This window comes from Drosophila tropicalis, unplaced genomic scaffold, assembly GCF_018151085.1.
Source record: "Drosophila tropicalis isolate 14030-0801.00 unplaced genomic scaffold, ASM1815108v1 contig_878, whole genome shotgun sequence".
In the NCBI taxonomy this organism is placed as follows: Eukaryota; Metazoa; Arthropoda; class Insecta; order Diptera; family Drosophilidae; genus Drosophila; species Drosophila tropicalis.
Window position 1 is genome coordinate 4047374 of NW_027173374.1, and position 24449 is coordinate 4071822.

General features: G+C 38.5%; 1 protein-coding gene across 5 annotated transcripts; it reads right to left on the reverse strand.

The window, feature by feature from the left end:
- Window positions 1–11: 11 nt before the first annotated feature.
- ttk (zinc finger and BTB domain-containing protein ttk) lies at window positions 12–22493 on the reverse strand. 5 transcript variants are annotated; one of them, XM_068301223.1, is made up of 5 exons: window positions 11078–11330; window positions 8455–8708; window positions 7763–8383; window positions 7585–7681; window positions 12–2506 (listed from the first exon to the last, which is right to left on the reverse strand). In XM_068301223.1, exons 2-5 carry the CDS (start codon window positions 8596–8598, stop codon window positions 948–950), a joined length of 2421 nt encoding a protein of 806 aa, XP_068157324.1. In that variant the 5' UTR covers window positions 8599–8708; window positions 11078–11330; the 3' UTR covers window positions 12–947. The 5 variants fall into 5 exon arrangements, with proteins under 5 accessions (XP_068157324.1, XP_068157325.1, XP_068157326.1 ...); XM_068301224.1 differs by lacking the exon at window positions 11078–11330 and adding an exon at window positions 10535–10689; XM_068301225.1 differs by lacking the exon at window positions 11078–11330 and adding an exon at window positions 9543–9602.
- Window positions 22494–24449: the final 1956 nt, after the last annotated feature.

Sequence of the window (24449 nt, forward strand, 5' to 3'; positions counted from 1 at the left end):
ATTAGAATCGAAATACTTAATACCAAGAGTTTCAGTTTTGTTAGCAAGATTTTTCTTCTTGTGTTTTTCATTTTTATAAATATCGTTTGAATTATTCTTCACTGGAAGTCCTTTGCGCATTTTGTTGTACATATGTATGAATATGCATGTAGTATATTGGAACTTTTCTTAAACTTACTTTATATAAAACCATAAATCAGATATATAATTAACTTGATTCTAATTAAAATCTAATTAAGTAGTTGATAATTAAGTTTACAACATTGCTGTTGGCCAGCGAATTCGCCCATTTTCGGTGGGTATGCGAAAATTCGGGCCTCGAGAACAAATTCTTCATAAAATTGCACAAATAGCCAATACATTTGATTACATTTCGTTACTATTACGAAAACAAGAGCAAACGAACAATTTATACTAAGCACTTTGAGTATTTTAAAAAAATTAAACAAAAATATATATATTTATATATATATGTATATACAACAAAAACAAAGTAAGAAGTGATTAAAACGAAAAACTAAATTTAAAAATAAAAGTTTAACAAAATCACAAATAAAATCATAAAGAAAGGCGAGAGAGCCAGTTGAATTGATCGTAAGATCCATATCGAACATTAAGTGGCCAAGTTTAGAAATTAAAGCGAAAGTTACAGTTCGGTGTGATCGTAATGTATAAATTTAAATATAATTACATTTCTATGTAGTCTATAGTATTTTATATTTTAAATAATTAATTAAGGCTTTAGATATTCTGGACGGAACTTATTATTGCTTATCAAAAGTAAATTATTTAAACAATTAACTAGGTAAAATTAACTACCAATTATAAGTATTTATGGTTAACACTATTTCAAATATGTTGCGTTAAGAGTTTTGTGTGTGTGTGAGTTCGATGAAGTATTTATACAGTCCTAGAGTTTTTTTTTGTGTTTTGTGCGCGTTTTATAATCATGCGAGAGTCTTTACGTTGCAGTTTGTGCGGCGGTAGCCAATGGCAGGCTCTTGCCCTCCGTCACCCCACATAGACTGGGTGGTGATGGCGACGGAGATGGGGGAGATCTGTATCTCATTCTTAATTATGACATCATCTGACAAACTTAACATGGCCGCTGCTGCAGCAGCCGGCTCATGTTCATCCTCCTGTTCATCGTGCTGTTCCTGCTTAACGTCGGGCAATAGCAGAGTATTGTCTTGATAATCGCTCAATTGCTGGTGCTCCTGTTGATGGTGTTGTTGATGTTGGTGCTGTTGCTCCATTTGTAGGTGGTATTGCTCCTGCTGTTGTTGTTGTTGTTGTTGATGCTGTTGATAGTGTAGCGATGCTTGCATATCCCCAGCAGCAGCAGCTGTAATTAAATACTTTAAAGGACTGAATCCCAAATCTTTGGGTGGCGTAAAATTCTCATGCGTCATTTTCAGATGATTTTTCATTTTATCCGGCCGTGAGAACTCCTTGGAACAAACCGGACAAGGAAACACCTTGCGATGTTTACCCTCGTGATAGAGAAAAGCATGACGCTGGAAACTGTATTTGTTCTTAAATGTCTTTTGCATGTTTTCCTTGGCGCATTCAGTGCATCGATAGACACCTTCCACCACGCTGGCATATCGAAATAGATCGAGCCCCCGCACTGACATTTCGGTTAAATGCTCGGCCTGATCGTCCAGCGTGGACTGAGCTTTGCGACGCACCCGACGACGTTGTATAGGTCGTTTGGTCGTGCTTGTTGTCTTTCCTTTTGGCGTGGCTACCGCATCTACAACAGTGGCATCCCCACTGGTGGTGGTCTGCGGCTGCTCTGTCTGATAACCAGGCAGACCCGCATTTTCATCAGTCAGCGTGGGCATCTCATGATCGGTGGTGGGCTCATCACATTTATCGAAAAGTTCCAGCTCTTCGTCTAGAAATTGTTCGCCACCCGTTGGCGATTGGGCTTGTTGTTGATGCTGAAAATTGGCAGCCATTTGCATCAGAAGTTGATGATGCAATTGACCATTGCCGTTATTGCTATTGTTGTTGGTGTTGCCACTGCCGCCATTGTTGGCATCATTTAGGGCTGCCTGATGCTCAGCTGCACTGGCCAAAGAATTCAAAGCCGCTGTCTCCTCGTGACTTGGTTTCGTCTCAATAACAATTTCTTCCTCTAAAGTTGAGTTAACAGGTGTCCCCACATTGCTGCTGTTGCTAGGAGTCGTGTTCGTGATAATCATGGTGGTCGGTGTGCTGCTATTGCTACTTATTATAATTGGTTCCGGATCCTTGGCCCCACTGCGCAATTGCTGCTTAAGGAGAGAATTACTGCTCTGCTGTGGTGTTGGTGATGTCTGTTGCAATGCTGGCTGTTGTGTAGGAGTTGGCTTAATGGCGCGTATCTTAAGGCCAAGAATCGTTGGCAAATGGACAGCGGCATTTTCATGGATTTCGGAGTTTACAGTAGCAACTGGTTCTGCAGAAATAGTTGTTGTTGTCGTCGATCCAAAAAGTCGTTGGGATAATTCTGGTGTGGCTGTAAGATGAAAGAGCATACATTTATTAATATTATTATTGGTGTTTTTCGAAAAAGAGTATAAATCAAATATTTTAAAAACCCCAGAGTTTGATTTAAAATAAGTTAAACTTCAATTTGTTTCTTTTTTAAAAGTGTTTTTTTTTTCGTGTGTATTTTTATTTCTCTCTTCTCTTTTTCAGTTTAATCATATTCCATAATAAAAATAGATTATAACAAAAATTAGTTAGATAAGATGATTGATTAATATTGATTGTGATTTACTATATTTTGTAAGTTGTAATTGTTAAACATAAAATGGATTTTCTCTTTTCTTATATTTTTGTTGTATTGAATTAAATACGAAACGGTTAACGAACGAAACGGTTAAGGTTTTTCACCTTTACCGTTGTGTTTCGGGCAATTTTCTCACAAAAATCTTGGGGGGGAATAATTGATTTTAGATTTATCTTTTCTCGGGTTTTATTTTTTTTGTTTTTTCCTTCATATTTCTTCTTTATTTTACTCTCTTTGGGCATCAAAAGCATGACTGTTTTATATATATATCTATGCATTATATAGAACACTATATATATATATATTTTGTATGTTATATAAAAAATAAAATTCTCGTTTAATTTTCGAGTTTTTCAATAGTTTGATACACAATCTATATATATATATATTTATATGGATATATATAATGGTTTTTGAAAAGCGGAGCGAGAAAATTGCTAAAGTTCTTTTTTTTTTGGGTGTTTTTTAGTTATAAAAAAGTAGAGACTAAAATTATAAGTAAAATATATAGGTTCATACAACATATTTTCTCTGTGTGTGTGTGTGTGTGTCTGTCAATATGCATTCTTTTTTTTTTTTTTTTTTTAACGCCAAACCATAAAAAAAGAAAACAATAAAGTTGGAAAGTTTCATTTTTGAATTTTTGGAAAATTTCTTCTCTCGTTTAGTTATTGTTTTGTCGTTTTGCAGTGAGCGGCTTATAAACTAAATTGCACTAGCTACCACTAAATAAAGAATTAAAAACAAAAAAAATTAATTAATAAATTAGCGTACGCAGCTCTCGATTGATGGTTTATTTTCTGTTTTTGTTTTCATAAATTGATATTGAACAAATTATATTATTTTTCATTCTCTGTCTGTGTGTTTAAAACCATTTAAATCATTCATTTTTTTTATTTTTATTTTATTTGTTTTTTTTTTTTTGGAGATCGTTTTGTATTTTAATCGGGTTTGCTCTCAATTTCGTTTCGTGACAATTTCAAGTTTAACTTTCTAACAAATTAGATGAATTAGTTTAGCAATTCAATTGTTTTGCAATTGGAAATAAAATATGTAGGTATAAAATTCAAAACGGTTTTATATGTGAAACAAAAGTGAGAACAATCTCGAAACGGGTTTCTTCTTCTTTTTTTGTTTTTTATTTTTTGATTGCTGCTATTTGATTTGAATGTTTAACTGCATTTTGATTTGATTTTTCATTTCATATTTTTCATTTCTTTGGCGATAATTTAAGCCTCCGATATACAACGTAAATTTTAAATTTCTTTTAATTAATTGATAAATTATGTTTACTTTAATAATTAACATTATTGTATATTATTGTTGCTGTTACTATATTGTTGGTTTTTTTTTTTTTTTTGTTTTTAATCATTTTCTTGTGTTTCATTTTGTTGTCGATCACACAATTTGGACGAAACATTTGCAATCTTTCGTCTTAAACAATTGTTGTGCCGTATATATATATGTATGTATTCTATATATAAGGGCAGGTTGGGATAGGTGCAATTGGATTCATGGGGGGTGCGTGTGTGTGGGGTGTGGGTGTGGGTGCGGCTATGCGCTGGGTTTCGTATTAATTTTAACCCAGACTCCAATTTTTAACTAGCTTCATTTGAAGGCAACAAGGTAGATTTGCGCTCCCTCTCGCATTATTTAAATCTTACATACTTAATGATAGTCAATTATTTTGCAGTTGTTATTGATTATTTGTTGTTTTTTTTTTTTCTTTCTTGATTTTGTATTGTATAAATTAATTAATAGATGCTACAGGCTAGGTGTATACCATTCAATGTTTATATATTTTTTATATATAAATATATTGATATTGTATAGGTGTTTTTTGTTTTTGTTTTGTTTTGTTTAATTAACTAAAGTGCTGTAGATTTAGTTTAGGCTTAGAGTTGTTTGTTTTTTGTTTTTGCGGGTGTTTAGTGTAACATTTTGCCCCGTTACATTATATTATTACGTCTCCATATTCATTTTTCTGCATCTTAATAAGGCCGCTGTGGTGTGCAAATGAATCGTATATGTTTTGTACAGTACTGTACATAGTACAAAAATAAATTCCATATACAGGCATTACTTCGTCGTATGGGTATACAATTAGGTAGTAGGATTTGAAGGATTAGAGGGTGCGCGCGTGTGTATATAAACTAAAACTAAGAACTGTGATTAAACAAAAGTTCCAAGACAATGTTGTAGGTGCGTATGTATACATATAAAGAAATAATAAGTAATTGTAATAATTGCACAACATAAAAAATTAACTTTCAACAAATACAGAAATTCCGTTAAGAGATTTCTTTGTTGCTGCCGGCATTGGATTGCGTCATATCAATGTCAATTCACCGAGTCAAATCATATTAAAAAATTAAACAAAATTAACAACGAAAGAATAAAGCGCCTGGCGCCGATCTCGCTCGCTATCCTTCCCGGTTATCCTTCGGCGGTAATCCTACCCTCTCTCCCCATTTTGGAATATGCGGCTACTGCTTGAGTGTGTTTTGTAGATACGGATATTTGTGTGAGTGAGTGAGTGTGTGGGTAAGCGTTTTGAGTTGGAGATTATTGCGCCGCTGCGGCCGGTGCTGGTGGCACTGCTGATGTGGGCAATGGCCCCAGCGATCCGCTGGACGAGGAGGTGGACGATGATGATGAGGTGGATAGTGCATTATTTGTTGTGGCAGGCAGCGACTGATTCGAATTCTGCGCACTCAAATCTGGTGGTGGCGGAGTTGAGCCCACTGACACATTCAGGCCAGTTTGATTGGACAAATTTGCAGCGGCGGCCAGCGCATTTGATGGATTCTCAATTTTATGTATAATCTTCACGTGCGCCGTCATGTTATCTTTGCGCGTGAATTCTTTAAAGCAGAACGGGCACGGATATACCTTTACATTGCGTTTATGCGAGGTGACATAATGCCGACAGAAGTTGCTGATGTGCGTATAGACGCGGGAGCAGACCTTGCAGCGATAGGTATGTTCACCCTCTTTGGTACAATAATCCCGCACAGAACCCTCCGCCTCGCCTTCGCCAATATTACTGCTGAGATTGAGTTTGGTCTTGACAGCGGGCGTACCACTGCTGCCGGAGCTTAGATTCGGAGTGCTGCCACTTAGCGAGCCGACCTTGAATTTAAAGCCATCGCTGCTATTATACAGATCGAGGTAGTCCTGGCTGGAGAAACCGCCCTTCACATCACCATTTGCCTGCAGCTGTTGCTGTTGCTGCTGCTTACTTAATTTTGGCCGTTTTGGCACTCGCTGCTTGGTTGGAGCCATAGACGATGAAGAGGCGGGCGACGCCAGGGGCGTAGATGAGGCATTCGCTTTGCCAATTGGAGTCAATTTCGGTATGCTAACCATTGACTTCACTTGCCCACCACCCGCAGCAATGCCAATGATATTCATTTTTAAGCTACCAGCCGCCAGATCAGCTTGATGCTTGCGCTGTGCTGCTAAAAGAAAGGCTTGTTGACGGGCCTGTTCGTTGAGGTGCTGATTATTGCCATCGGTTTGATCCTGTGACGGTGAATTGTTATCTGGCAGGGGATTATATTTAAATTCCACAGGCTCATCGTATTCATCAAGCATTAGCTGAGGTTCCATATATGATGTGTCCATTGCATCGCCATCGCTATCATTACCATCTATACAAGAGAGAAAACCAAGTTAATATAAATTTGAAAATACCAAATGATATATTAGATGTGTGTGTGTGTGTGGTGTAATTATGCAGTGTGTGTGCAGGATGTATGCGAGAGAAAGGCAAAAAAACAAAAATGAAAAGAGAAGTATTAAAAGACATCGTCGAGTTTCAAATCGGATCGGAAAAGCTAAAGGGATTTCAAGCCATTCGTTTTTTTCTTTATTTACTCTTTGCAACGCGTTTTCGATTTCGAAATTTAACGAAAAGTTCATAAAAAAAAAAAAAAAAAATAGAATATATAAATTTCATTTTGGATTGGAAAGGTAGTTGATGGTGAAGGTGGTCATGAGGTGCTGCGATGTTGTGATGCTAAGACGCCGCTCTTCGAACTTGCTTTTGCTTTTTGCTGTTGCTTTTTGGATTTCTTTTTTTGGTTCGGAAATTTTGAAAAAATTCATTAGTTGCTGGAGATTTTGGATTTTTAGATTTTCTTTTTCACGTCGGCCATAAATCCCTGTGAGCTCAACCCGATTTTCAACTTCCCAAATCATCTCTTCAGTTTCTTTTTTTTTTTTTTGCATTTCTTTGGCATCATCCTTTTCTTTTGTTTTTTTTTTTTTTTTTTTTTGAGATACACTCACCTGCCGACGGAGAAGTTGATGCCGACGTTATTAGATAATGACTTCACAGATTACTTTTCACTATATTAAAACATAAACTATAGGAACCGACGCGTATTTCTTTTGATTTAAATCGTATCAATATCCCTTTTTTTTAGCTTTTCCGATATTCGAATTCGAAATTCGTTGCCCGTGAGATGATGGAGATTTTCGTATGTACAATGTATCGATTATTGTTGTTGTTTTTTTTCTGTTTTTTTTTTTTTTTTTTTTTTTTTGCTCAACTTTAGTATTTTTGTGCACATGACAAATATAATGAGTTATATACATATACATATATATTATATCTATCTTGATATAATTGCTATATTGATTGTTTGATGATGTGTATGTTTTTTTTTTTTGCCTTACAAACTATTGGGTCAAAAGATGATATTGATCTTAAAATAAAATGGATCTTAGAACGAGAAAATAGTATTGATGGTGGGACGAGGGAAAAGGATTGATTGGAAGGGAACATAAGGACTTACCGGAAGTGCTGTTGTCCTCTTGCTGTTGCTGCTGATTCGCTCGATGATCTTTGGCATTCTTTGATCGCTTTGAGGGTACCGAGGAGTCGCGACTTTCCTATATTTGTAGGAATGATAATTTAAAAAATTAATTAATAAAAATATATAATTCATCTTAGTTAAGACCAATTGCACTTACATTCAGATCATCATTATTGCCAGATTCCAGTTGATTATCATCAGAACCATCGTCGTTGGAGTCATTGCCCAATTTGCCATTACCCATGTCGGAGGATTCATGCATCATAGCTCCGCTGGCCTCACGCTCAAAATCATCAAAATCATTGCCTGTGCCATTTGAACTGCCCGACAGTTTGCGAGGCCGTCCCCGTTTACGTTTGGGCATTAGGGCGGAGCTGAGCAATGATGTCTGCTGTTGCTGCTGATGTGTCCCCATTGAGGGGTTATTTGTTGTCAGTGCTGATGTATTATTGGCCAACAAATTGCCCTGTGAGCGATTACGCTGTTGAGGCACCAGGTACGGCTGAATGCGCTGGAGTTGCGGTGGTGCTGGTGCACTTTCCGCTGGCGATGGTTTGTCATCATTGACCTCGGTGAGGCCCTTAATGCGTAGACTCTCAGCCACGCGCAGGAAAGCTGTTAATCGTTCCTGATCCACCGATACCTCACCGCGATACATGAAATCTAGAAGAGATTTCATATCTGAATAGGGTACATCTTTTAATATGACGATTGGGTGATTTTCCGGATGATTCATAAATAGAGCATTAAAATATGGACTGCAGGCTGATAGCACCATCTAATAAAGTAAAGAAAATTATAATCAAATTTATTGTAAGAGTCCTTTGTCCATCGTTCTGTTTTGCTTACCTTGTGTGCCTTTAGATATTGCCCTTCGACGGCCAGCGTCACATCTGTAAAAGTTTCTGCGTGGAGCAACTGATCAAAAACTGATAATAAATTGGTCTGATGATTGTTCCATCGCAGACAAAATCGTTGGGATGCCATCTTCATTTGGAAGCCGTTGTTACTTGTTCACTTCACAATTAAGAATTACGAATGATGTTTAAAAATATTGATTATCCTTCTCCTATGCCGTTGTAAAACATTAAATTCCAGGCCTTCTGCAATTAAAAAAGGAAACACGTCATGTAGTAGAGGATACACACACACACACACACACACGTAAACAAAATAGAAGCATAGAAATGGAGTTTTTAGCTAACACACTTCGAGAGTTGTCGTCACTTCGCTGTTGTCGTCACACAATTACGGCAAATTAAATGCAAACAAAATTTAATTTAACAGACGACCCGCTAGGTCAACACGGCCGTCAAAAGGTTCGAGTCCGAGTCCGATCGCACACACACAAACATTATGCAGGCAACGGCGACGGGCAGGAAAATAAAAAAAACGAACAACAAAATAAATGAGGAAATCTAAATGGAAATGGAAATTTCGAATGTGTTTCAAATGGACAAATTACAAAACCAACAACGTTCGTAGATCATGAGCAGAGAGGAGATACATACATATGTACACATGTGGGGAGAAGACGAACAGAGAGAGACAATGAATGAGTTAGAGAGAGTAAGAGCGATAAAAAGAGGACAGCGGAGCAAGCAAATGGAACTCTCATCTACCGTGGTTCACATTAAAAAACAGTCGCTTATAAACAGCAAAAGGAGGCTCGTTTATTTTCACATTTCATTTATTCACAGACACAGTATCAGATTCATAACTAACTATTAACTCTTAGAGATTTTTTTTTGTATATTACCATAAAAACAAATCAACATGAATTATTCCACAATGAAGTTTAGAAAACTAAAAGAGACATTTCACAAAATTTACTAAGCTGTCATACGATTGTTTTGTAGTGTTAGTAAAGTTCTGTAGTGAACCGTAAACATTCAACACTTAAAATTTGGGAGGTAATTCTGTAGCTTCGTCCATACCAATCATTAATTTTTATTTTATGAATGGGTCCAGTGTACGCTGCCAACTAGAGAGCTTGCCTGTGTGAAGCGGGAGATTTTTACAAATGTGTGTGTGCAAAGAAGACAAAAAATCAACTTGTACGAATTAGCATGACTTTTTGACAACTCTTTTATATAAACGCCAAAATCCTTAAAACTGTATTCTTGTTGTGATGACATTTGTACATAATTGTTTGTGTATGTATATACATACATACATATTTACTAGTGTTTTCTCTCATTCTTTTGTTTCGTGCATTTCTTATCTATCGCCTGCCTCTTTTATTCCAACAAGGCACACTAACACACACGTGAATTAATGAAAATGAAAATAAAGATTCTGTTTGTCACAATGCTTAAATAACTGTTTTATGAGCCCTTTTCCATGGGACAAAAACTCCATTTAAATTTGAGTGTTATTTGTCAATAACTATTTAATTTCCAAATATAATTGTTTCGACTAGAAACTTTTTTTAAATCCTTCGCATTCAAAAGTATTCTTTTAGACACAAGAAATAAAGGAGCACGTGAAACCGATAATATCACAAATACCGAATACACAATCACAGTTTCATAGTTCCCACAATACATACACACATGAACATACAAAATTTGTGTTCTTTGACATTTCTTTTTTTTTTTTTGACCAGTTTTACTTTATTCGTAACAAAATAGTTTTTGTTTTTGTGTTGCACTTGATCAAAACAATTTGAATGGAGAAGGCCCTGCCATTCACTCTAAGAGAGAGAGAGGCGAATTATAAATAAAAGAGAAGCACGTAAGCGGGGACACATAAGCACAACAGTTATTCGGAAAGCTCTAGTTTTGGTTCAAAGCTTTTGAGCGAGAAAATGATCGGTATTGTTGAAAATTCAATGAAATTGTTTGGTTTTCCCATTTCTTTTGGGGAGGCGGCACAAACACACAAATTTTTGTCACTGCTAACAATATTTGTTTTTCTTTTCGCTTACTTTTGCTCGGTTTTAATTTTTATTTTCGCTTGTTTTTATTTAGGTACAAGTATTTCTCTGTATTTTATTTATTTAGTATTGCTCGCGTTCTCTTAAGAAATTTCAGGAGCCGCTGACACGTCCTCACTCGAGCAGGCCTCATTTACGAATGACTGCATCAAAAGGAAGTCGAAAAAATATAAAAAAAGTCCACCCGAAGGAAGTCGACTGCGCAGCTACACACACCACTGTCGCGCACGCACACATACAAATTCTAGCTGTTGCCTTCACATGGACACTGCGCCGCCGTCTGATAAGCACGTCCGCAGCAGCGACTATGTTTTTAGGGGTGGGCGGCAGAGGCAGTGTGGAGATCACTTTACAGAAAAGGCCAAAGAATACATGCGCTTATTTTTACACCCCCTTACGTACACACATACAACAATACAAACATATGTACATATGTATGTATAAATATCTATACACACGCATATAGAATCAATGGGCGGTTAATTTATCTCTACAATATTGAAAAATCGTAGAAACTACTATGCTGATGCACACCTTTTCTTTCCGTTGACTGCAATTCCTTTTACTTTTTTTGCTTTTGCACTTTTTATTTAATTGAAACTTTTTTCTATCGCTGTTGTTGTTTTTTAAGTGGAAATTTTCACAAACTAAGCACGAGTATGCGCGAGAAAGATGGCTGCGCGGGGGAGAAGGAGGAGGGCGAGGGCGATGGCTATCGTACCAAAACCGATCCGTACGAAACGAAAACTCTTGCTTTGCCGCACGCCAAATTCGTCCGTCTCGTTTGACACCAATACAATGACTGAACGATCCTCGGGCTCCAAAGCCCCGCACTGACTGCTTATTAGCCGCACACATACTCACATACACTTGTATACACGCACACAGAAACAGAAAAAACAATCCTACATCCGTCGGCAAAGACGAACAAGCGCTGCCAGCGCTCTCTCACAAAAGGAACGAGCACACAAACACACAGACTTACACATACTCATACACGCGATCAGGCATAGGGCTGCGATATTTTTGTAGACTTTTTATTGAGTCCCCAAGTCTCCACTGTTTATGGCTCTCTCGCGAGAGTGACAAGCTAGCCTCTCTCTATCTCTCTCTGCTGCTGTCGCCGCTGCTGCGCTGCCTTTTGACTTTTTGAATTTTTAATTTCCTTTGCATGCGATGGAACAGGGAAAGGGCTGAGGATGGGGCAAGAGGGGCCAACTTGCGGTCGGTGTGTATTTGAGGGACGGGCCAACAGCGTTGACGAAACGGGGTTAAAAAGAAAAACATGATGGAAAAAGCTAGAAAATACAATAGCAACTTTGGGTGCGCAGCAGCCAACGCGAAGCTTACTTCTTACATACATAAATGTACATGTGTATGTATTAGTATGTGTGTAGTTGTAGTTGTAAGGGCAATAGGCGGCATTTTGGGTTGGGCTGGGGCTGCGGCTGGGACCTGGGACCTGGGGTTGGGCCCCAATCTTCAAACTGGGCGCTGCCTTGTGGATTTTCCAAACGGCTGGAAGAGAAAACATGTGGAAACTTGAGCCCAGCTATGCAGGCGTCATTTTCATATGCATGCATACACAATTACATACATACATATGTATGTATGTACATATTTACATACATATATGTATGTATGCATGTGTATGTTTGAAAGTTGTGTGCGTTTGTATTGAAAGGAGCGTTTGCGTGTAGGCGCCTCGTCTCGATCGGTTTGGTTGTGCTTTTGCAAGTATTGGTTAGGGATTACGTAAGCATATACTGTAAATTCTATATAAGCGAAGCGACAAGTTTTTCAAATCGGAATCCTATTTGAGTGAGCCGCAAAGTAACAAGAAGAAAACATAAAAAAGCTCCAAGGTTTTTTGTTGTAGTTTTTGTTGTTTGATGTTTTATCCTACACACCTTTGTAACTTTTGTTGTTGTTGCTTTGGTCTATTATTAACTGAATGAAGGCGTAACGGCAACAGCAATAACAACAACAACTACCCCCATCCTCTATCGCCTACCCCCGTGCGCCTCCTATAAACGGAAACGATCGTTTCGCCTAATAGGCTCTCACACACACACACAAGCGCAGTCACACGGACTCACAGAGCTCCCCACAACCCAGGTGAAATAGCAATTTACAAACACATACACAGAGAAGCATATATGTATGTATTAGATATCTATGTATGTATGTACCTACAACAACAATGAGGTAGCCACTGAATCGTAAATTCCTGTTGCTGGCTCAGATCGCCGCTGTCGGCGTCGCTGCTGGTGCTTGCGCTGTTGTTGTTTGCCTTGCCCTATTGCGTGTTGTTGGTTGGTTGTTTTTTTTTTCAGTCTGTTTAATTTTTTTTTCTACATTTGAGTGTGTTGTGGTGTGGAGCTTTGCCACGAACGATCACTAGTGACTGACTGCCTGCTGCCTGCCTGGCTGTTGGGGACCATTGTTGTTGCTGTTCTAATTAGTCGCTAGTCTAATATGTACACACACACACACAAGCACATACATAACAACTCTATCTACGCTCTATGACTTCCTCTCCATTTTGGTTAGGTTTTTGTAGGAGTGACGGAGGAGAAAAGGGCGAGATCCATCGCCTTTCCTGCACTCATATTCTATCGCTACAAAGAAGTTTACAGCAACAATCGTAATCAACTATGGTAAAGGGGGCTGACGGGGAGCAAACTACACGGTGACAGGGCTCACAAATTAACGTTGATGAGATGATGATGATGAAATTTTTATTCAGCTAAGAGTGTGGGAAGTCGCATAACTAAATAATCTGAGACGAAATCTTAAAAAAATAACCCATAATTCCGAGATATCCGAAAAAAATAGGATAAAAATCGAATGTAAAGATAAAAGGAAAAGTAATGAAAAGAAATATTGGTTTGTAACTTGTTTACTTTATATAAGATACTCACTTATTAAGTATACTAAGTATACTTGTAAAGTTATTAGTGAACAATCACAGAATCTTATATTTTGTGATCCTGAAAGGACTTTTTCTTTAAACCCTATATTTTCATAACTAAAACAGCTAATATCTTTCTGATAAAACAGGGGATTAGCCTTTATCCTCCACAGCTCTAAAATTCTGTAAAGTTCCACAAACGATTTAATCATAGTCCTTATTTTTAGTAATTTTCGAAAATTTCCGTCCTTGGTTACTCTTGTCCTTTGGGAATCTATGTAAGAATCCTAAGGATACTCTCAATAAAAAGATGGTAAACTGTGTACAAGTTTATTGTTTTTCTAATAAAATTAGGTGTCTGCGGTGAAGCTGCATGGCCGCCAATTGTTACTCAATATCTATTGGGTTAAAGTAGGTTGGTTGCCTAGTTGTTGCTTCACTTGTTGTTGTTGTCGTCGTCGATATTCATGGCTGTCGATGGCGATGGCTTGTCTCTGTGGACTTGTCATGTGGGACACAGTGACGCTGCTGCTGCTGACTCTGTCTCTGCCTCTGCTAAAGTTATTGTGGCAATGTATGAGTGACACTTTGCACATGTGGCCCACACATCGCCCCCACAATTAAGACAACGAGCCTCAGACTTGGAGTTAGCCTCGGTTCCCTAGCCTGTGATTGCCGCTTATGCGTGTTTCTCTATCTATCTAGTGTGTGTGTGTGTGTGTGTGTGTGTGTGTTAATACACACTAATGTGAGTATGTGTGGAAGCTCTCTGGGAGCTCCAGTGTCTGTTTGATTTCCTCTAGCGTAGCGCATATTTACTGTGTAAATATCAAAAGTGAGTGAATGAGTTGGTCGAGAGACGTTAGACGATTGTATCCATGTATAAGTATGTGTGTGTGTGTGTGTGTGTGGCAGCCAACTGTAGATGACTGACTAACTGACTAACTTGGCTAGCTCGATTGCTGGCTGGCTGGCCGGATTCTGCTGCCGCCGTCGCGTGGAACAGGTATCGCAGGTTGGCACCAAACACATGTTCTACCCCTTGCCCCGCTACCTTCTCCTTCTAAGCTCCCCCTCCTCATCATTGTTGTTGCGGCCCGCTAACCGCCGCCAACTGTTTCTAGTTGATTCCTCTATTGCGCTATGATTTTCTAATGCTTCCTCTGACTGGTGGCGGTGTCGGCCCAGCGAGCTTCTCCTTAGGTTTGGTTGTTTTTTTATGAGTCCCGCGCTTCGTATCTTGGTTTTCGTTTTTTTGTTGTTGTTGTTGTTGTACTTTACTTATGGCTTTTTACATGCATACATATATTTCTTATATTTGTTTGTATATATCTGAGTATTTTTTGTTGTTGTTGTTCATTTTAGTTTCTCGTCTTCGTTTCGTTTTCTAACGACAGCGAACAGTGAGAGACTTTGACGACGTTTTTTTTTATTTCCCCCACAGTCATAAAGTCCCGTTGTTGTTGTTGTTGTTGTTGTTATTATTGTGGTTGCTTCTTGCTCTTTCCCGCATTTGCCTTTTTGTTCGTCAAGTGTAAATTCCTTTGCACGTAGGCAACCAAAAAGCGAAATAAAAAAGCTTGGCTTAAACAAAAAAGACGAATAACGAAAGAAGGTTGCCAGCCAAGCACGTAAGCCCTTATAGCCACATACAAACACATACATACTTACAGTTTTACTTATGTATATGTATATTGTAACACACATACACATGGAGGCTTATGTCCGATCTTCAGGTTTTCCCCTTCATTCTGGCCAAACAGCTAAGATCAGTGGTGGATCCACGGGGGGGTTAAGTTTAGTAAATTTCACCCATTCCCAACAATGATTAAGATTACTTCAAGCAAATGGACTTAACTGCTTAAGTAAGAGGACTTCTCAATGACCCCATTTATGCCAAGCATTCCAAGAATACGTAAAACAAGGATTGTATTCCATTTAAATGAAAAGATCACAGCATTATGAGATTCCATTGGAAATGAATACTAAAATATTTGATGGCAAGTTACAAAGACAATATTGTGTTTCCATCACATCAGGCTCAAATTTTGCGGAGGAGTGACAATCAAGCAACATCCAAAAATAAACCAAACCAGCAACAACTACAACAACAACAGCGATCAATTGATCGATCTACCACAAAGCCATTCAAACGCTTTGCTCCTCAGTTTCTTAGGGACTTTGGCTTTAAGCCGAGGGCGGTGGCGATGTTAAAAAAAAAAAAAACAAAACAAAACTAGTTACCTTCTTCTTCGTTGGTGGTTGTTGTTGTTGTTGTTAGTGGTGGTGAGCTCACCTAGACGACAACTCGCCGCTGCGATCGGGACTGGATTGCTGGTTGCTGTTGACTGATTTGTTGCCATCGTTATTAGCCGTCGTCGTCCCCAAATGCTAGTTGAGGCACGCAAGTCAGTCAGTTGGGGGACCGGGACCTAGATACTTGTTTGGGCCGTTGATTACAAAATAGTTTTGCTGACATTTTGTCAACCATAAAATGTTGTAGAGGCCAGAGCCAAAAGCCCAATAGAAGGGCCTCACTTTTTTCCTCGTTTTGAGGATGACGGAGAGGAGAGATAGAGAGGGGAGGAGAGCGCCTTTTGCGGCATGTTCAGTAGTCAACCGAGTGGCTGTCAGCAATATTGATCTATGCATGGTTTTTTTTTTTTAATGTTGTTGCGCTTCACGCCTCGTCCCACACACACAGGCACACACACACGTATGTACATCCCACATGGATGAGCAGATGAACAGATGAGGGGAAGGGGTGACAAGTCATTTGCGCATTTCAAAAGCTTTTTATGGTGGTGTCCTTAATTTAGACATGGAAATGCGGGTCAAATGCCGGGGAAAGTTAAATTAGCAGAAGGTGGGGTAGGTGGGAGGGTGGAGGCCTACAGATAATGATTGAGCAAAGAAGAGGATTTGACACTAGATTAACTCTATGTCAGAAAAGTAATATATGTCAGTATTAATATACATACATATGTATGACTTGCTCCAAGAATACATAAATAAGTGGATAACATCGAAAGTAATGGGTATGTATTTATCCTTGCTGTAATCATACTTTATCGACCCCTCAACGGGACCTGTTGAATCCACTTGCCAGCTCCTCCGTAACAGATCAGGCCCATTGCACGTGCTGGATTTGTTTGCTCGTTTTTTGTGGTTCTTTTGAACCGCATTTGCTGATAACCAAGTCGAAGGAAGTACACACATGATAACAAGGGGACATACACGTACAAAAAAGATAAAAAAAACCGGCTCGGTTTCATGTGAAAAGAATTTTCGAATGGCTCATTTTGTTTTTGCTAGGAACAACCAAGAAAAAGCTTTCTTCGATTGCCTTTGATAAGAACTCTGAGGGAGCGATAGGCAACCAAGAAAAGAGCGAGAGCCAAATCAACAACCGGCACTCTCACTTTTTCTTCAATCTGTTTTTGGGAATGCCCGATGACGCCAGAGAATCCATCCACCCACTATACATATGTACATATATATACATACATATATACATAGATGCCGCTTCCTTGCGCTGTTAATGGAAATTAGATGAAAAAAAAACCAAGAATTGTGGCGTATATTTTTAAACTGACCCAAATACATCCAAACAAAATGTGAAAACTGAAAAATCCTCAAGAACAAATTAAGAAACAGCTGCATACGGCCGCCTTATTCCACCCACACTGAGAAATTCCCCACAAGAATTCTCGAGGATCGATAGCAACAGCAAATGAAGCAAAAAGGAAAATGAAACACAGACGGAAAGAACGAAAGAAAAGAGACGGAATCAATTTACAAATGTGGCAAAAGCTCAACATTTGGCATACCTAGTGTCAACAAAAAAAAAAAAGGATCCCAACAAGTTATAAATGTATAAACGGAAATTAAAATTGTATTTTTTTTATGATTGATATGAAAGAAACGTTCATGTGATCGTATCAAGGAACAGAAGGATGTTGCAATTGCATTTTCAGGCACACATATTACCCTTTAGAGAATGTTCTCACAGGGTATTGAGTAAAAAGCACACAAAGTCAACGGTGCTTTCTCTTCGTGTGTTTTATGAGGGTCCAGTGGTGGATTTGCAGGCCATAGATAATCAGCCTGTCCCTTTTTTTTTTTTCTTTTCACCATTTAGGCAATAATAACTTATACTCAGGGTATGACTTTTATGGAACATTTAGGATTATTCAGATTATCGAGCTCACGTACATGTGTAATTGCAGCCCTTGTGCCGGAGCCTATTTTGATCGTGGGGTAAATCCGCCACTGTACTACATTTTCGTTTTACGTATTCTCCTTGCTGTTGGCTGCTCTCCTGGCGAGGCCATACATATGTACATTTGTTTGTTTGTATGCATATATGTTTTTAGGACTGTGTATGTGTGTGTATGGACTGTGGACGTTTGGCCCCTTGATAAAATTGTGTGTGTCATCCCCGTTGCGCCTGCCGCTCGTCGTCGTCGTCGTCGGCGCACTCAATTAAGCTTATCGCGCAATGTCTATGGTGCCTTGTGCGTGAGTGCGTGTGTGTATGTGTGTGTGTACGTGCGTTGGGGATATTTGTTTTTAGAGGTGACTTTCCACTTCTGCTGTTGCTGCTGCTGCTGCTCCTTGGAGGCTACAAGTATCTGTATCTGTTTGCGATTGCCTCTGAGTATATGTATGTACATATATGTATGTGTGTGTGTCGGTTTGTCTGTCTCTGTATGTGTGTGTTCGTGTGTTATAGCGTTGGTGTCGTGTGCAAATGGCTGCAGCCGCAATCGAAAAATCCTCTTTGAGAGGATTAAAATATACACACAGCTTTTTTCTTTGCCTTGCGTCATTTGTACATACTCTGCCTTGCCTTTGCTTGGCACAGTGGTTTCAAATGAATTGGACAAAGGACTAAAATGTATTCAGAAATTAAATAAATCAAAAGGTTTTAAAGTTTTTTTATTTTTACTTTTCTGAACGACAAATAAGCGATCGAAAATTTATATAATTAAAATGGAAAACTATTCTCATCCCTGGCTGAGATTATTTCCATTAGCAATCGAATTTGTCTTGGATACCCAACTACCGACTGGTTGACCACAGTGGCCTCGAGGGGAGCTCACCTCGTTGTGGTCAGCATTTGCCATCAGCGTCCCATAAACGGACAATGTCCCCTTGCCAGAGCTTAAGGGTAGCAGCGACGTCAACTGCGTCGCTTTCAATTACATTTCATTTGCATTTTGTAGTTGCTTATTTTTTTCTCTGTATCTCTCGGTTTTTATTTTTTTTTTCATTTTCATTTTTTGCTGATGTTGCCTTTTCAACTCACAGCTGTAAGTCCGTTCTCCTTTATTTTGCTGTTGCTGTTTCAATTTCGCTTTGACCGTTCCACATGCAAAATAGGAAACGATTTCTATTTAGGCAGAGTGCGCCACAGGGCGTATACTTGACGCGGACATTGAGCTGCGCCGACGAAGACGACGACGACGGGCAACGTTAATTGAATTAAAGAGCCCAATGTGTGCGAGGAGAAGCAGGAGGAGACGTACAAAAAGAAGAAGAAGGAAAAAAGGCTTAAAAAAATGCAAAAAAAACAAACACCAGGCAGGCCAGGCGGAAATTGTGAAATCAACTGTAAATGAGTCATTGATGGGAGGAAAGAAGGAATGGAAAATGGGTGTAAAATATGGATGGAGATGGAGGTGGTATAAGAAAAGGCCAACACGTGTGCAGATTGATGTCTAAAATCCTTTAGTTCAAATTTTCTGTTCCATTTCCAGAACCAACGAAAACAACAACAACCAAAACTAAGGCAAGCAAAAAAAACCCAGCGATTTTGACTTTCTTTCTTTATTCTTCATTTTGTAGGCTACCTTTTTTTTTTTTTTTTTTTTTTGGTTAATGTTTTGCCAAGAATTACAAAACAAATTTTGGTCACTGACCTTTGCTTTTTTCCATAATTTTTTTCTTTTTGCTTACTTTTTAAATTTAATTCTTTTAGCTGTTGCATTTTGTGTTCCACTTTTGAATTTAGGTTTTTGCAGTAGTTGGCAGTTATCATTTTCTGTTTTTGGGTTGTTTTCTTTCCTTTTTCAGGGGGCTTCAAGATGCCCACTTGAATAAGAAACAAAATACACAGAGAGAAAAGTCATTATCAACGCGTCCTTATGGTATCGTAGGGTTTATATTGAGCATATAAATTGTGTAACTATTTATGTTAAATAGTATTTGGTGTAATATAAAATTTTGCAAATAGTTTCATCCTGATTACTTAGATTAAACAATTTTTTTTAAGTGTATCGAGCATTAAAAGACTGACGAAAGAATGTTGAGTATGTTCCTTAACAATAATGATAAAAATCGAAGTGAAAAAGAATCCAAAAAGACAAAAAAGGTTAAGCAACTTCAGCTGAACACCTTGCTTAAGCAAAAGAAGAGAAAAGGCAAATATAATATAATAATTTAAAATAACAATAATTAAGGAGCATATTGTGTTCAACGGAACAGTCGAAATTTCTTTCTTTGAATAAATGCAGGAAATCAAGAAGAAGACAACAGACAACAAGAGAAACAGAGAGAGAGAGAGAAGGAAAGAAGAAAGAAATGAGATTACCACGCGCATTCATAAATGTAGCAAACAAAAGCCCCCCTCTAACCACCCACTGTTGTAGCAAAAAGAGAGCAACAGTTTCAAAGAGATTGCGTATAATTGAGAGAGAGAGAGAGACTTTGTGTGTGTGTGTGAGAGAGAGGCAATGAGTGGGGGGAAGAGTGATAGTGAAATATTGCGTATACGCCGCGTCTTACGAACAATTGTTATGGACTTTTACTTTAGCTCATTTTGGTTATTTCTTACTAAGGCTTAGTCATTTTATTCTCTCCCTATGTTTTTCTCTCTCTTCCTCTGTGTCTCTTGCTATCGCTCTAACTGTTCCGATCTTTGCCGGCTAAACAACAGTTATAATTTGAGCATAATTCGGCCAAAAACAAAGCACACAAAGTGTGTGCAAAAAAAAAGCTTTCAGCAAGAGAGCGGCATTTTGGTGGTTGTTGTTTTTGTTTTTGTTGCTCTTGTCATTTCATTAACAAAACAACCGCAAAATTTATGTGTGATCAGAGACTTGTTGGTTTGTTGTGTTTATACCCTGTAAATCGTAGAATACAAGGGTATATTAATATATATATTATATTTAATTTGTTCCACTTGATTACATGATCTTGAATCTTAATATTGACTCCTCCATTAATACATTTATCATGCAGGCAATTCGTGTTTGTTTTAACTAAATGAACCTCCTCCTTTTGGGTCCAAATATGTAATTAGCAAACAATTCTCACAAAATTACAGTTTATCATGCTATTTTCTGAGTTTTACACCAAAAAATATATGTCAAATATATAATGATACAGGGTATTAAAGATTCTTAGCCCAATACTTGTTACTTTTGTTGTGTTGTGTGTTTTGCATTTTTTTTCCTTTGCTATATACTAATTCATGATTTGTTGTTGCTGTGTTTTTTGTGTGAAGTGGGTTAAGAAACAACTGGAGATTAAGAGAATTGGTTGACTTTGGTTTTGTTGTTGTTATTGCTGTTTTTTTTTTTTTTTTTAATGAGATTTGCATAATTTGTTGGTGGCCTGGCAGTGATACAGGTGTCAGAGTTGTCGTTTGCATCAGGGTTGCCGCTGCGGAAGTTGCCAGAAAAGCTACAGGCACTGCCAACGGGAGAATGGAAAATGTAATAGCTTTTGTTGGTGCTGCACACGAATTGGGGGGGATCTAGCAAATCCCCTTCGGAATAACAACAAATACGTATATATACACACACACACACACACAGACATTTACACACAAAAAGGGGTGCGGCTGGAATTGGGAATTGAAACTAGGCTGTACCGACAAAAAAAAAAAAAATTAGAAAAAAAGGAAATGGGAGACTGAAAATGACAAAGATCACTGAAGCAAAACCGAAAAGCAACAACATCCAAATGGATTTCAACGACTATATATGTATCTAGTATCTACTGTGGCTCACCACAGTAGCATTTTATACACATGTATGTGTGTATGTGTATCTATGTGATACTTACATTCATAAATGGGGTACATACATGAATGTAAGTGAGTTGAAATCTCTACAACTCTTTACTGTTATTATAAATGATTTTAATTAGAAAATAATCACCTTAACTCCTTTCTCTCTGAGTTTATTTATTCATTATATTGCTTGTAGATATCTTTTTGGCTACTTACCAATTCTCCAAAAGCGATTCTTTGTAATCCGTTTTGGTTTGGTAAATTTGTGTTGATTTTGTTCTGTTTGTGTAGAGTTTTCTTTTTTGTTCAACACACAGTATTAGGATTTTAGACACTTGAGCACTTTTTCTTTTCGATTATTGATTGATTAATTATATCTTTTGTATATATTTTTTGTTGTTTCATAAACAGTTGTGCAAATATTAAAATTTATCAAAGAAAGCGTGTGTGTATAGGCAACGAAAATGTATTAAAGAAATTTTACAGCTGAGGCTGAGGGAAAATGCCGCGTACAAACAACGACGGCGCACGAATCTCCAATCAGAACTGAAACGTAGGGATGTTGACGCAGACGCCGTGGCTGTATTGTCCCTGAATGCGTTGTTGTTGTTGCTGCTGTTGGTTGGGTTTTGCTTGGAAGCCGAAGCCGATGCCGAAGCACATAGCGTAGCCCGAGAGCGTTGATCACGAATACGAGTTAAGGCGGACGTTGTGAATGGGGTGGAGTGGGGTGTTGTTTCTAACTGTGCATGTGTGTGTGTGTGTGCGTGTGTGTGGGGCTGCCACGACGACGAACACGCGCGCGCCTGTTTTTACTGGTCTCGATGTCGCCGCGCCAACGCTGGGGCTGGGTGGATAATAATATCGTTGCTGTTGCTGCTCCCGTTTCGCGTTTTGTAATGGCGAGTTTCAAATGTGATAAATGGACATGTATGTGTGTGTAAAGCCTTCGTGGCGTAGCGAAAAAAAAAATAATTTAAGTGGATGTGGACGGACGAGCGGATGAAATGGAATGGAATGAGCGTTTGAATAACTCGAAACAGCAGAAGCCCCCAAAGCGTCGCAACGCAGTCGCCGCCAGAGAGACAACACCAAACATTGCAGAGAAAGAGAGAGGGGGAGAGAAAACGAGAGAGAGAGAGAGGTAACAGCTACAAAGGGAGAGAGAGAACCCCCAACTTGACATTTTGACTTGCTCACTCACACATGCGCAGCTGTGTCGCTGCGTTGGCGCTTTGCCCTTTTTTAAGTGCTCTCTCTCTCTTGCTCTCTCTCACTCTCTTGTGCTCATATTCTCCACTCGCTGTCTGATAAGCTCCAAACTGAATTGCTTGCAGCTCCGCTCCTTTGCTTGCTTTTCTGTGACCTGGTCTCCCCCTCCACCTACCCACCCGCTTATTGTTGTTGTTATTTTTCTTCGTTTTGATGCTGCCTCAGCGTATTACGAAATATGACAACAATGCAGTTTCGTCGTCCTCGTTTCATTCTGCCAACGTTGCGGCTTCATTTCTGTCTCTCCTCTGTGCTTTGGATTCTTCTTCATTGCTGCTGTCGTCGCTGACGTCGACGCCGATGTCGACTCAGCATAAACCTGGGCACTCTCTCTTTGCCTCTCTTTTGGGCTAGTGGGTGGCAATTGTTTTTCTTTCACTTGCAAATTGATTGCATTTGAATATTTATTCTCGGTGTCTAAAAATAGTGCAAGGGAAATTTCTAACTTGGCGCATTCTTTAAGTGGAATAGTAACTAATTTTAAATGCCATTCATTTATTGGAAAACTGGTTTGATCAGAAAAGCGTGCCGTCGCATTGTTGTTGGGTCGCGCGCGCATCTAACTGAAACCGAAATGATTTGATGATTTTTCCCTGAGCCGCACTTATTGTCTCAATATGCATATAACGCCTATCTACATAAATTAAATCAGTTAGAATGGGGTTACCCTAAGCGAGCCAAAGCCAGGCACACGTATTTACTTGGCCGTAAGCCATCTCGATCTTTTGGGCAAACTCCAGCACTGGGCGAACCCCTAATCGATTGAGGCCATTTAAAGGATCATTAAAAATGCGCGGGAAATAAAACATTATATGATAAATGCTGGAATTTTCTACTAATGTGCGCTCTTTCTTTCAAGAATGACACATAATATTAATAGTTTTATTGAAGTTAGATAAAATGATTTATAGTTTTGAGTTAAGAGCACTCAAGACCTATAGCATTTCAAAACTCTTTTAGTGTAATTAGAAATTGAATAATATAAGTTTAATACAATCAAAAACTAATCTATTCCCTAATACAAAAATCTGTTTTCTAGTAATGATCAGTCGAGTCGCCAGTCTATTAGTTATATCATCTGATAGTTTTAGTTCCGGTTCTTCAAATAAAATGAACTTAAATTTCAAATGTTAATGGGAATCCCTAATTTGGGAAGATTTTTATACTTTGGTCATAGCCATTTTGTTCATATGTATTTCTCTGTGTTAGCAGTTGCATTAGTGAGTTTTTAATAATGACGATCACTTTGGTAGATGAATCATTGAAGAGAAACAAATACGTATTAGTCATCCAATTAGAGGGCGTTGGAGATTCTATCAATCATAGCACCCTTCCTGCACAATTGCACTCTCCATGTTGAAATTGCTGACGCTTAGTTATAATAGTTAAAACCCCTTCTCTGGGTTCACCCCCGACGTATAGCACCTGAGGGTCTGGAGGGGTTGGGCGATCAACAGGTTCGCTGGGCTAACTGCCGGCAGGCAACTTGTTGCTGATTTTTCCCCCTGCGCTACAAATGAGATGAATTAATTGTTTAATTGTTGTTGTTGCTCTAGCGGCAATATTTGATATGAAATTTGCTTTTAATTAAGCAACTCTCCAAAGTGGCGCGAGGCTTAGCGATTCGCAGGTTTCCAATGTCTCTGTGTGTGTATGTGTGTTTATATACGGCTCAACCTTCGTTTGCCTGTGCGTGGGGG